Source organism: Notothenia rossii (assembly GCF_949606895.1).
Source record: "Notothenia rossii genome assembly, chromosome: 4".
Taxonomy (NCBI): domain Eukaryota; kingdom Metazoa; phylum Chordata; class Actinopteri; order Perciformes; family Nototheniidae; genus Notothenia; species Notothenia rossii.
The window spans coordinates 13,669,376-13,683,149 of NC_136902.1; the positions used below are offsets into that span (position 1 = coordinate 13,669,376).

At 40.9% G+C, this 13,774-nt stretch overlaps 1 protein-coding gene across 1 annotated transcript; it reads right to left on the minus strand.

The window, feature by feature from the left end:
- Positions 1-7,931: 7,931 nt before the first annotated feature.
- Positions 7,932-9,098, minus strand: LOC307035066 (homeodomain-interacting protein kinase 4-like). The gene is made up of 5 exons (XM_079674040.1): positions 8,995-9,098; positions 8,716-8,838; positions 8,538-8,624; positions 8,256-8,428; positions 7,932-8,143 (listed from the first exon to the last, which is right to left on the minus strand). Exons 1-5 carry the CDS (start codon positions 9,040-9,042, stop codon positions 8,074-8,076), a joined length of 501 nt encoding a protein of 166 aa, XP_079530166.1. The 5' UTR covers positions 9,043-9,098; the 3' UTR covers positions 7,932-8,073.
- Between the last annotated feature and the right edge of the window lie 4,676 nt (positions 9,099-13,774).

The window sequence follows — 13,774 nt, forward strand, 5'->3', positions numbered from 1 at the left end:
GTAAATGTACTTACCGGTAGTCACTTGTCACCACTAATGACACCATCAATAACATAACTTATCAGACCACGACATTTTGAAAACAAGTCATTGACTATGTATGACTTAATTTTATATATACATATATATATATAATATAATATTTAAAAAAAGAACATTGACAATATTCAATTAATTAAGCTACTATATACGATCAGGATGCCATTCATGCATCTGGAAAGTATTCATACCCCTTCACTTTTTCCAAATGTTATGTTACAGCCTTATTCCTAAATGGATTCAATTCTTTTTTTCTAAACATTCTGCACACAATAACCCATAATGACAAAGTGAAAAAAGCTTTTTTTAAATGTTTCAGAATTTATGAAAAATAACACATTCAAATATCACATACATTTTCACACCCTTTACTTAAAGGTCCCATGTCATGGCCATTTCTAGTGATCATAATTCCATTGTTGAGGTATACTAGAATAGATTTCTATTGTGCAATTTTCCAAACTCACATTGGTTTCTCATACAGCCTCTCTGTATAGTAACTCTCTGTCCTAAATGGCTTGTTGGAGCTCTTGCCCCCCCCCCCCCCCCTCCCTTTGAGCCCACTGTACTCTGATTGGTCAGCTCGCCCACTCTGTTCTGATGAGTCCACCACCGTTACAGCAAAACATCAGTTATTATGTGTTACAATGGCGTTGGCAACCCGGAAATGACACCAGCAATGACAAACAGATGAGAATGCTGCGTGGGATCTGGGTGCCGTGTTGGCGGGATGTTGCAGGGCTCGCTGCTGGAGCGGACAGTGAGCTGGCCATAGCCGCGGGAAGTAGGGGTGCTGGGGTGCTGCAGAATCTGGAGAATCACAGAACGACTGGGCCGTTGACTGCCGGCTCGGTTCGCTCGGGGCCGGCACCGCCCTTGATGAGTTTTTTAAACGGCATCATTGAAGCTGCGCTGACAGGCAACAGAGGTCCACCGTGTCCCCACAGCGAGGCTACCCCCCCCTCACCCCCGTTGACAATTCGCCGCACCCCCTAAGTAAAATGACTTCCCGTGGCTATGGAGCTGGCTTACTGGTGTTGTTTCCTGGTTGCTGCTTGGGGTCTGCGAGACAGCGAAATCCAGCCCGAGCAAACACACAAATCCGCAGCCTGGCTGTGAGTCTGTCTGTGTGCTCAGGCCGAGCCTCGTCGCGTCCCGCCGTCTCAGGCTGAGAAATCCGGAGCTGCAGCTGAGAAAAGATTCAGTGTGTGTGTGTGAGGCTAGGCTTTCTGTGTTAGAGTTTTACTCGCTACAGGGTGTACTTTGAGGGTTTGTGACTCTCTAGACCGTTTACATGCATAAAAAGCTACATAACACACAAGGGGACGGGTAATAACCAGAAAAGCATGACATGGGACTTTTAAGACTTTGTTGAATCACCTTTGGAAATGACAGCCTCAATTCTTCTTGAGTATGATGCTACAAGCTTGGGACACCTATTTTTGGGCAGTTTCTCCTATTCTTCTTTGCGGATCGTCTCGTGCTCCATCAGGTTGGATGGGGAGCGTTGGTAGTAGCCATTTTCAGATCTCTCCAGAGATGTTCAATCGTGTTTGGGCCTGGGCTCTGGCTCGGTCACTCAAGGACATTCACAGACTTGTCTCGAGGCCACTCCTTTGTTATCTTGGCTGTGTGCCTTGGGTCGTTGTCCTGTTCGAAGTTGAACTTTTGAGTCCTACATCGGGTCGGGTACCCCGCAAAAAAAGTGATTAGCGAGTGGTATTTTTTCAAACGCTTTTTTCCGGGTTCGGTTCTGGGTAAAACAAAGATGATGCGGGTTGGGTCGCGGCTGTTGCATAATAAATATATTAAAATAATAATTTAGTTTAATGTTTAAATCCTCAGACCTCTCCCCCGCGGGACCACGCATTATCGTAATCTGCTGCTGAGCTTGCCACTTTCGAAATGGCTGAGGTGAAGGCGGAGCTCGGAGAATAAAGCATTTTCAATAACACTTCCTCAAGAGCGAAATCCAACGTCTGGGAGGCTTTTGGTGTCATCCTAGATGGAGAAAATAACCAACATCCCACGCTTTTTGAGCCAAATATGCAACTGCGTATGTTAATAATTGCACGTTTTCACTGCTCATATAGGATATGCGGGTGCTGGTCGGTTTGCGGATCTTGTGCCGACGGGTCGGGTCGGTTTGCAGAACTAATTGGCAATATGTGCGGGTGGCGGGGCGGGTTCGGTATTGCACGTCGCGGGTCTTGAAAATCAGACTCGTGCAGGACTCTGGTCTGTGGTCCAGAGCGCTCAGGACCAGGTTTTCATCAAGGATCTGTATTACATTGGTGCATTCATCTTTCCCTTGATCCCTGACTAGACTCCCAGTTCTTGCTGCTGAAAAAGATCCCATATGTATGACTGCTATGTCCCCACTCAGGTCTAGGGCAGGGGTTCCCAAAGTGGGGGTCGCGAGATGATTCAAAAATAAAAAATAAATAATTTTTCATTATTATCAGGTGTTCCCACATCATTTTATTCTATTTGTAGGGGCACCGCATCGACACCAGCCAATGGGATTTAGTTTTTTGGTATAAGACCCCTTTGTACTTTCACGATTGGTTGCTGATACAAAGGAAATGACCATATTTGGATCCGAAGCTTTCAAACGATACCTCTGATTACATGTTGCAAACAGCGGTCGCGGTACTAAGTTACGTTAGAATGCTAACTTTTGGTGAATTTAGGAGAAATCTACAGACCCAAATAGATAAACTATAGTAAAATAAACATGTGTATTTTGTACATTTTCCTTCCAAAAGCCTGAAAGAAAACATGTTGTGGAATCAAAATGGCACAAAATATCAAAATTGACCAGTGCATGAAAAACAATGTTTTTGCCTGCAGTGTCTCGCCTTAATGAGTGAGACACACCGGAGTTGAGGATCTGCGGGGTTTGTATGTCGATGTATGGGAAACACTGTTATTTGTATTACTATTATTAATAATAACGTGTGCATAGACATTTTTCAGGGGCGGACTGGCCATCTGTAGAATGTCTCCCCCCGCTAGTCAGGGGCACTTTCAAAAATACTTGGCAGATTGGATCAATCTGTCCATCACCTTCTATCATGGGCCACTTCTGATTGGTTAACAATGGCTGGTGCATGTGGAGCACAGCACTTCTGATTGGTGTGGATGACTGGCTCACGAGAAAAAAAAAGAAAATGTAAAAAAAATCGCAGGCTTTGCGATTTCATAATCGCATCATTTAAAATCGCGATTTCGATTTAAAATCGATTAATCGTTCAGCCCTACAACAACAACAAAATGCTAGGGCAGCTCAAGGCTGGGGATCTGCGTCAGAGCTCGAAAGATGACATGCAGGGGAAATTATTCCCCAACATCAAATATATGTTACCTACATGATGAAATGTAAAAGGTACTCCAAACTTAACTAACTCCTCCACCCCCCCCACCACACACACATTCGCAAAGATAAGAAAACAGGGTCCACAGTAGAAATCAGCAACTTAACAAACACTCGTACAGAGGCTCTTCAGTCAGCAGCAGGCCCAGGGTGAGAGAGGGAGAAGGCTTCCTGGGTGCCTCCTTTATGACCGGCCCTGGCTGCTGACAGGCCAGCTGAGGGTGAGAGGAGCTAATCAGCCGTCAGTTTCAGGTGCCCGGGCAGGTACTGATCAGCTGCTGATTAGCTGTAGAGAAAAACAGGGAGAAGAGAAAAGAGCAGGAGGGAAGGAAACAAGTACAGCCTGCCTAGCACGTAACAATGACTATATTCACTCACCTGACTCTTTCTTAGGTACACCTTGCTAGTACTGGGTTGAACTCTATGGTTGAACTCTACAAGGTGCTGGAAACATTCCTCAGAGATTTATGTCCATATCGACATGATAGCATCACGCAGTTGCTGCCGATTTCTCGGCTGCACATCCATGATGTGAAGTTCCCGTTCCACCACATCCCAAAGGTGTTTTATTGGATTTATATCTGGTAACTGTGGAGGCCATTTGGTCATGTTCAAAAAAACTGTTTGATATGATTTGAGCTTTGTGACATGGCGCTTTATCCTGCTGGAAGTAGCCATCAGAAGATGGGTACACTTTGGTTATAAAGGGATGGACATGGTCAGCAACAATACTTAGGTAAGCTGTTGTATTTAAACGAGGCTCAATTGGTACTAAGGGGCCCGAAGTATGTCAAGAAAATATCCCCCAGACCTTGTAATCCCACCACCAGCCTGAACCATTGATACAAGGCAGGGTGGATCCAAGCTTTCATGTTGTTTACGCCAAATTCTGACCCTGCGGTTTGAATGTCGTGGCAAAAATCAACTCTCATCAGACCAGGCAACATTTTTTCCAAACTTCTATTGTCCAATTTTGGTGAGCCTGTGCAAATTAGCCTCAGTTTCCTATTCTTAGCTGACAGGAGGGGCACTCGGTGTGGTCTTCTGCTGCTGTAGCCCATCAGCTTCAAGGTTCCACATGTTTTGTGTTCAGAGATGGTCTTCTGCATTCCTTGGTTGTAATGAGTGGTTATTTGAGATACTGTTGCCTTTCTATCATCTTGAACCAGTCTGGCCATTCTCCTCTGGCATCAAAAAGGCATCTGACACCAACAACCATGCCACGCTCAAAGTCACTTAAATCTCCTTTTCCCCCCGTTCTGATGCTCTGTTGGAACTTCGCCAGCTCGTCTTGACCATGTCTACATGCCTAAATGCATTGTGTTGCTGCCATGTGATTGGCCGTTGATATATTTGCGTTAACGAACAGTGGAACAGTTGTACGTAATAAAGTGGCTGGTGAGTGTTTAACGTAGTATTAAATGTATCTTCTCTCTTTGCATAATTAACAGCTACTTTCAACTGCCTTTGAGCATCCAGGGAGATATTTGAGAACATAAGCTACTGGTTGATGACTCTGTTATTGGGTGATCACGATAAATATGAGGGCTCACACACAATTCGATTAGATATGATTCCACTTTATTCTCAATGCACAAAGTACAAGTCATAAGATAAAGATAATGTTGTAAGCACGTTACTAGAAGTGCAAAAAAGAAGCAGCAAAGTGATGTCTAGTATAATATAGATACACATCGGAAAGATACAAACTGAAGTATTTAAACTATGAATAGTATAAAGGGTTATAACATTATAAACAGTAGTATACAAAATAAATACTCTGTAGATACAGATATATAGACAGTATAATACAGACACAATACAGAATAAATATGAATATCATACAGACCGTAATTGATATGATGGAAGTAAATGAAGTTTGTATCACATTTTGTAATATTGATACCATATTCTTAACATTTGGCAAAACAAGACTTTAAATCTGCAGCCATAGTAGCAGCCCTGTGAGAAGCAGCACCTTTTTTAAAGCATCAGAAAACAAAATTGTTGGAAAAATAAAAAGGTGGAGAGAAATTAAAATCTATCTGCAAAATAATTGTCACTATTTGTAACGGCCATTTGACCATAAATGCACCAAAAATTGGAATATGAACTGCTGGAAAAATCTAAAACTGAAATAACAGCGTGGCATCCCCCTAAATTTGGCTTGAGAGTTTATCCTCAGAAAGACCTGCTCTTATTAAATCACAGTAGAAAGTCTTCATAGACACAAAACAATTTACCAACCGAAATGTATTTCAGTCCTATCTTTAGACTGATTCGGAGCCCTGGAGGGTTCATAGAGAGAAAAATAAATAAAACCTGGCCACGTTTTACTTTCTTGTTCGCACGAGTTCATAAAGCGTGGCCTCGTTTTATTTAAATTGAGGGATTCCTGTCCGTGACTCACAGTATCTGCTACCCACAGCTGTTTTATAGAAGGAAAACCTCCTTCACTTTATGAAATCTCTGCGGCACCAGTGGCCTGTACTACGAAGCAGTATTTGCTATTTATACTATTCATTCATGAAGTATGACGCTGCGCTGTCAGCACGCGTCTCCATGTTTGTGATTGGTCAAATGTTGCTAACCCCGTCCCTTTCACGTGAACGCGCTCTCAGCCGGTCAGAGAAACCCTGGTTGATATACTGAGTTGATAACCAGCTTCGTAGGACCGCTTAGCGACATCGCGTTTGTTAGGGTTAGTTAAGCCGAGTAAATCAAACATATCCAGGGTCTGTTGAACTGGCTTCGTCGTACAGGGCACTGGAGGCAGTAACGTTTAACTCAGCAGAATCTGAGAAGAGCAGCAGCAGCTGCAAAGAGCTGTGCCTTTTACTGTTTACTTCACTGCGTTTCCCTTCATTAGAACAGCTGAATAGAGATCGAGGCTGCTACGTTTAACCACACACACCTATACACACATCGAACTACCAGAGTATTCCCCCTCGTTTTATGAAGGAGATGTCCTGTCACCGGGGCGCAAGATGTGTGTGTGTGTTTGTGCTCAGCTCCGCTCTGTGTGTGCGTGTTCGGTGTGTTTGTGTGTGTCCGACACCACCGGCATTTGTTTTCAAATGACCACGAACAGTAATTTACACAAATCTGGTTCTCCATAGTTATGTGTATTCCCAAGTGAAAGATTTTTTTTTAATCTTAATCTCAATGTGCTATAGTCCTGCCGGAGTGCACCGGAACAAACGACACTATCATAAACAAATGCCCACACACACACACACACACACACACACACACACACACACACACACACACACACACACACACACACACACACACACACACACACACACACACACACACACACAGACACGCCCTGGCGACCGGACATATTCTTCATAAAACTAACCACGCTTTATTAACTCGTGCGCACAAGTTAATAAAGCGTTCGAGAAAGTAAAACCTGGTCACGTTTTATTTATTTTTCTCTCTATGAACCCTCCAGGGCTCCGTAGACTGAAAATGTACAACCAATAGACCTATTTGTAATTTGTGAACAATTTATTGTAAAAAATGGGAGAAAACCGGAGGTCCCGGAGAAAACCCATGCAGACACGGCTCCTGCTCCTCACAGGAAGTGCCGTGCTGCCCATAGAAGTAACTGTGAAGTTTTGCACTGAGTCTCCGGAGAGCTTGAAGGAGTTTTAAACACCCATGTCAGAGTTAAGGGAAATGAAGCTGCTGATGTTGAACTGACTGAGTGAGTTTCATTGGAAAACCTTCAAAGACTACTTCACTCCTCGCCCTGCCCAGGCACACAGAAGCAGGAGAAGAAATGTCTCCTCATCCTGGAGAAGAATCCTCTGATTCCCTTCTTCTTTTTCTTCCTGGGCTCGCTGACCACTGAAAATTCAAATGATAGTTAGTGTTTTAATCAAAATACGACAATTCAGAAAATGGTGAGGTAAATATTTCCTACCAGGTGCGGGCAAAGTCTCTTCGCTGCTGGACTTGGGAGCTTCGGAATGGCCTTTTCCAATAACCGATACGATGCTTATTTCCCAATCTTCATCAGTGATTGAATCCAGTTTAATTTCATGTGCAATTTCAGCCTTCACTGAGCTGGGGGTATCTCCCTGCACAGTCTGGGTCCTACACAAACACACAAACACTTACAGGGTCATTGTTGGTTCATACAAGATCAAAAGGTCTAGATTATATTGAAACTGACATTGTCATATTAAGGGCAACGGTGCATCTTATGTCACCTGCTTCGATTGCATTAACTTTGAACATTATGATCATTTTATCTCTCTTAACTTTAATGTGTTTTTCTTCTACTCTCAGCTGAGGGATTAGTGGCCTTACCTGATGACACTGCTCTCTTTGGTGGCTTCTTCAACCAGTACGGTCCTCTCATCGGTCTGAACCTCGATGACCCCAGCTGGCAGCTCTTTGAGACTACAGGAGTGTTCAGAGAATCTAAAGGTAAGCAAAGATGCACACGTTTAACAAGTGGTGTTCCAATAAAATAAGTTGTTCGGGCGCATTTAGGAACATTCGGAAGCGTGCTGAGTTCAGAGCAAATAAGGATAATTCATTACATTTTTATTAGAGCGCTTTTCCAGGTGAAATGTTTCAAACTGATAGAAAAGTATTATTTCCATTCTACCACAAAACCAAAAGAAACAAATCATTATTTACCCGTCAAGTTGTATCTGTTCTGTCCCTGGCCTCTCGTTGGAACTGTCAGCTTCTACAGTTTCAGTGCTACAAAAGGATAATCACGTTTACAATCATGTTCAAATTGCGTACGGTACACGTTACAAAAGCCATTTAAAGTAACCTAAAATGCCTACTGTTGTCAAACAGACATACTTACCCATACAGACAGTTCTTGCTCAGATTGAGGTAGCTCCTGGTTATGAATGGATGGGCCAGGATTTGTTTTGGAGTAATCCTTTTCTTTTGGTCCATCTGGAGCATGTCCTGCAAAAGCTCCACACAAGCCTTCCTGTCTTCTGCCTGGAAGCTGGTTTTGTTGTGTGTGCTTGACTAAATAAAAAAGATATTGACAAATGAATTGACACGCAGGCAAAAAGATTTCCTGATATTTGGCTATGTTGTTACTGCCTCTACAGGCAGCACCTTCTTGAGAACTTACTGTTTTCAGCTCCTCCAGAGAGGAAAACTTGTATTCCCTGTCATCACTCGTCTTCAGCTTTGTTTCCAGCCGAAACTCCAAGGGTGTCTGGAAGAAGACAAAATATTGTATTGCTTTTTATGCTCATGATCTAATGGAGGATAATGAATGTTTGGCAAAGAAGGTTGTGGTGCTATACCTTGAATTTCCAAACCGTCCGCCTACAGAATCTGCTTTTTCCCTTAAAGAATGACTCTGTGAATAATCCACTATTCAAGAGTTTCCTTGGTGGTTCACCCAGGAGATCGATGATGAAACGGAGCTAGAGACAAAACACAGCAAAATGTCATTTTGACTACTCTATGCATGTTCTAATAGCCATGTATTAAACATGCCTGACCGTAAAGTATTAGTACATATCAAAACAATATTACAAACATTAGGACAAATGTAGAAATGAACCATCAATGTTACTCACCACATCATACACATTATTTCCTGGGAAAAGCGGAACACCAAGGAGCATTACGGCCAATATGGTGCCAAGAGACCAAACATCGATGGCCGCATTGAATGGCTGGCCAAGAATAACTTCAGGGGCTCTGAGTGTGGAAGAACAGCACAATATACAAGGTCATTTTTAAAGATATAAAAATACAACTCATACATTTTCTTTAGGCATACTGCTCTTCTCCAAATGTTCAATAAGAGACAGCCAGATGGCAGTGAACTTCCTACATCGCGTATCCATGATAAAGGTCTAAAGGTCTTACCTATGCCAGACAGGCTGCACTACAAGTCCTTTCCAGACTTCGGAGGTCTTCACAACTAGGCCAAAGTCGATGAGCTTCACCCTGAACGGCTGTACCTGGTGATCCACCAGCATGACGTTGTCCAACTTCAAGTCTGTATGGATCAGTCCAATACTCTTTAGGGTATCAAATGCTGTGGCCAACTGCAAGTGAAGTCATTTACGTAATGTTTATATGATGAGCATGATTTCCCAAACTGGGATCAATAAAAGTATATCTTATCTAACGGGTGGAAAACTAATAGTTGTTAATTATTTTCTATCTGGCATCCTTACGTCTTTGATCACCCTTCTTATGCCATTGAGAGGTGCAGGCCGCCATCCTCTCTTGTTCATGTAGTCATGGAGGCTCATATCCAGCATTTCAAAAACCATGAAAGTCCGGTTCATCCGTTGAAAGCATTCATGGCATCTGACGATGTTGGACTTATCAGAGTCAAAACATCTGAGCTTTTCCAGCATGCGCATCTGAGGATACATAAAACAGTGAGGTTGTGTACGAGCAAATATTTATTAAGACTCAGGCAATGTCCAATAATGAATCTTTGACTTGTGATCATCTAAGCTAGCTCACCTCTCTCATGTTGAGTTCATCCGCGTTACTGTTTCTCAAAACCTTGACAGCCACAGTCTCTGAAGTGTCCAGTTTCAAACATTTCAGCACCTGTCCAAAGGAACCCACTCCCAGAACTATTAAAATCTCGTAATTGTCTGAGATTGTGTTGACCAGGGGTTGAGATTTCAAAGCTGACGCCATAACTGAAAGCAAAGTTAACAAAGTATTGGTATGTTATTCCAATTGCCACAATTGAATGATTTTCTGCCTTGATTAATGTTTATAACTGTTTTTAAAAGCCCCACAATAATGAGTTATCAAAAGGTCTTAGTGATATAGCCCTGCCACCAAAGATTATTTAGATTTAAGATTTACAAGTAAAAAGTTAGAAATGATAAAGGAAATGTACAAGTGGCAACCTGCTGTCAGCCACCTCACCCCACAACAATTTACTAATAGAAAAACAGTACAAATAAATAAAACTGTATAAATATACTCTAAGAAACTAATTTGGTATATTTCACAGTTTTTCTTTGGATAAATGTACAGGTTAACCTAAAAACTAAGCAGTAACTACCTGTATTTGTTACAGAATGCTTCACGTTCAAATACTGTGTGTTTTTGTGATGTTTGGGTAAAAACTATTGGGGATTTTCAGAGGTTGCTTCTCGTCCGCTCGCCAAAAGTAAGTGACCGAATGATCCCACACAGCTCAACCTACACCTGACTTTAGAATGTTCGTGATGTCACAAAGCCCTTTAAGATTTCCAAATGTGTTGTCATAGGAACCACAGAATGTCAAAGTTCTGTATGTTTTGTCTTGTTTTTTTTCTTTTTTACATTTTAAACATTCCTTTTTCTTTTGTTACTTTGGTGATATTGAAATAATTTAAAGTTCCGTAAGCTTGTTTCTACTACACCCCTTTAATATATGTGCATGCCTCCCTTTGTGTACAGCTAGTAGGAGAGAAACGTTTCTCCAATGCAATAGAATTTTTTTTTTGAAAGGATAAACTGCAACATAAATCGATTAAAGTGGAACAATTGTCAGATAAAAACATGATGTGATTTATTTTCATTATTAAATGTATTCATTTAAAAGAAATATGGACTTGTGGACTCTACAACTTGTGTAATATTTGCTTGGTCTGGATCACATGAATCAGAACAAATCCTGTGCAGCAATGACTGTAAGTTGATTCTATGAATAATTGTATTATTGCATAATATGTGTCCTCAATTTGTGCAGGAATATTAAATAGCTGTTACCAAACACTTTAATAATAAGAGAAAAATGCATCTCATAGTCTTATAGCAGGGTTTTCACTAGCAGCCTGCTGCCACTAGAAGTCACTGAATGCCTTTGAGTTAACAACATGGAGGCAGATGAGGGTACATTTGTGATTTCCTATGACTATGTTGGGTGTTCAGTTAAAGGTGATTTAAAATGTAAGCCATTGTGGTATAATGTAAACTGATGTTATCCGTCAGATAAATGGGTAAAGTAAAGAGTAGATTGAAATAAACCAGACACGGTGGATCCAAATGGGATCACAATCTAAAGCTCAAAAGTGGAAAAGTACTCACATTTTATGCTCAAGTTTCAAAAGTAAAAGTACTTGATAAAGAGACCCATTTCAGAATCTGATATGTGAAATCACTAGATTATGATTATTGATTCAATAATGTTTATCACAGCTGATAAAAGGTGGACTTTATTTTTGTGACTTTACATAAAGCTGCCGTATATCTGTCAATGTTTACTCAATTTGTTTTAAATATTTTGTATTAGCTAATAATCTGTAAATATAAATGTACAGCCGTAGAAGTGCAAAGTAGCATAAAATGAGAATACTATTGTACCATTTTGATGTACTATAGTAACATAAAAATGGTACAATACTTTAGTAAATGAACTTATGCCACTCCTTGAGCCCCTTCCCAGAAATGTTTTAGTTTTCCTGACATTGTGAATTTGTAATGAAATTAATTGTTACAGTAAAATATTTCAAAACAATTTCTACCAGGAGGGTTATTTTTCCCTTAGTAGTAAGTCAAGCAGAGAGAAAGGGGATTATATTCTGAGAGTGCAAAGTAAACATTAAAAGTAAAAAGAAAGGAGCGGAAGAGAAAAGCCTCAAATATTTCATTGTGACAGTCTTCAAATCTTGAAGAACTGCAAGTGTTAAATATAGATTTGAAATAAATCAGTTCCATTCGACAGTTCAATGGTTTAGGTGAGGGGTCAAGGTTATGCATGCAGCAGGGACAATCCCTGCATACACACATGTATTATTTAATAACAGAAAGAGATCACGCATGTGTGTGCATTAAAGCATGCATGCACAGCTCCGATTATGAAGTATTGTGTGACTGTAGCTTTCTAATGACCTCTCCGTGTCATTTATATAATCAGATAAAGTTATTGCTCCTAAAAGTCAGACCCGAGCATCCAGTTAATCTGCTTTAGGGCATTTGCTCCTCCAGAAACCTCATCTCCACAAAACAAACACCTCTTCTCTTCTCCCCGTTTGTCTTGGATGTTGAGAGGCTTTGGCAGGGCGCATTGCTCCACTGAGAGTTTAAAGGATGAGCGCTGCAAAAAACAAAAACGAGAATATTCTTTCCCTTGATTAAATGAGACGTTTGTTTCAATGTTTTCCTTGTAGGAAACTAAATAATTAACACTTTGCCTTTATCAGACTGCAGGCAGATTCTTGCATCCATAAAGAGTGAAGGCAGCCATATTGTGTGTCCATAAATACAAAATGGATATATGAGACATGTTGTCACAACAACCGGAATTGTTTTGAGTTAATAAAAAGACAAATGAAATCAAAATGATATTTATACTCAGAAATGTCCTTTATTTACTTGATTGAAAGAGGGTTGTGTGTTATGATCTGATTATAATTGTTGATGTGATATGTGAGACTATGCAATGTTTTTAGGGTTTGTTGATTATGTGGAAATTAGCTATTAGCTCAAATCTGGCATAAATCATCTCTTCTCTTTTGTAGATGAATGTACTTTTATGCATGGTCCTTCTTCAATAGAGACATGATTATATTCATAAACACAAAAAACCACAATGCTGTTACACTTGGTATTTTTATTGAAACACCCACATAGATGAACCAACCTTACATCATTTATCATGTTTGAGGAAGCTAACAGACAGGAAATCTGATCTTATAAACATAAATCAGTCATACAAAACACAGAGACTGCAATATTTCAATGCTATCCTCCTCTTTGACCTCTCCATGTATCCCCAAATGTGTCCATTATTGTTTTCCCTTTTGGTAGACTATTTTTACAATGGCCCCTTTGAGAATATACAGCACGGTCATATTGTGCCATCTCTGAAAGCACATTTGAATGTTGCAGTTATATCAACAGACATCCCATATTAACCAGTGGATGGAGATTCAGTAGGCCTGTTAGGCAGCTAAAGGACAAAAACACCATCTCCCTCCCCTGCAGTGTAATGCAATGGGGGCGTGACTGACAAGAAGAGCGACCACGCCCACTCCTACCACCCTCTCCCCTTATTGGTTGGAAAGTGGAAGTCAAATTTGGGGCTCTCCCCGATATTGAAACTATCATATTATTTTAGAAATTATTGATATATAAAACAAAACGTATTTCCTACAGACTCTCATATGATCCACATCAAACTTTATTGCTAATAAAACCTTGAAAATGCAAATGACCCTCTCGTCTCCTGCAGATGCTGAAACATCTAGCAAATCTCCCCTAAGCTTATGTTGCTGATATTGGGAGGGCAGTTAGAAAAAGGCCTGTTTCCTAGTTGCATCCGCTTTCCCGCAGCCTATTTCTGTCGTGAAAGGAAATCGCTGGGCCATCCCCCCGACGCGCGTCTGTGCC

What these genes read in the sequence shown, in the direction of transcription:
- LOC307035066 (XM_079674040.1), bottom strand. Translation starts at nt 9,042, where the DNA reads ATGCTCCTTGGTGTTCCGCTTTTCCCAGGAAATAATGTGTATGATGTG. An exon ending in GAAATAATGTGTATGATGTG is followed by an intron (nt 8,839 to 8,994) that starts GTGAGTAACATT and finishes TTTTGTCTCTAG; the next exon opens with CTCCGTTTCATCATCGATCT. An exon ending in GGACGGTTTGGAAATTCAAG is followed by an intron (nt 8,625 to 8,715) that starts GTATAGCACCAC and finishes GTCTTCTTCCAG; the next exon opens with ACACCCTTGGAGTTTCGGCT.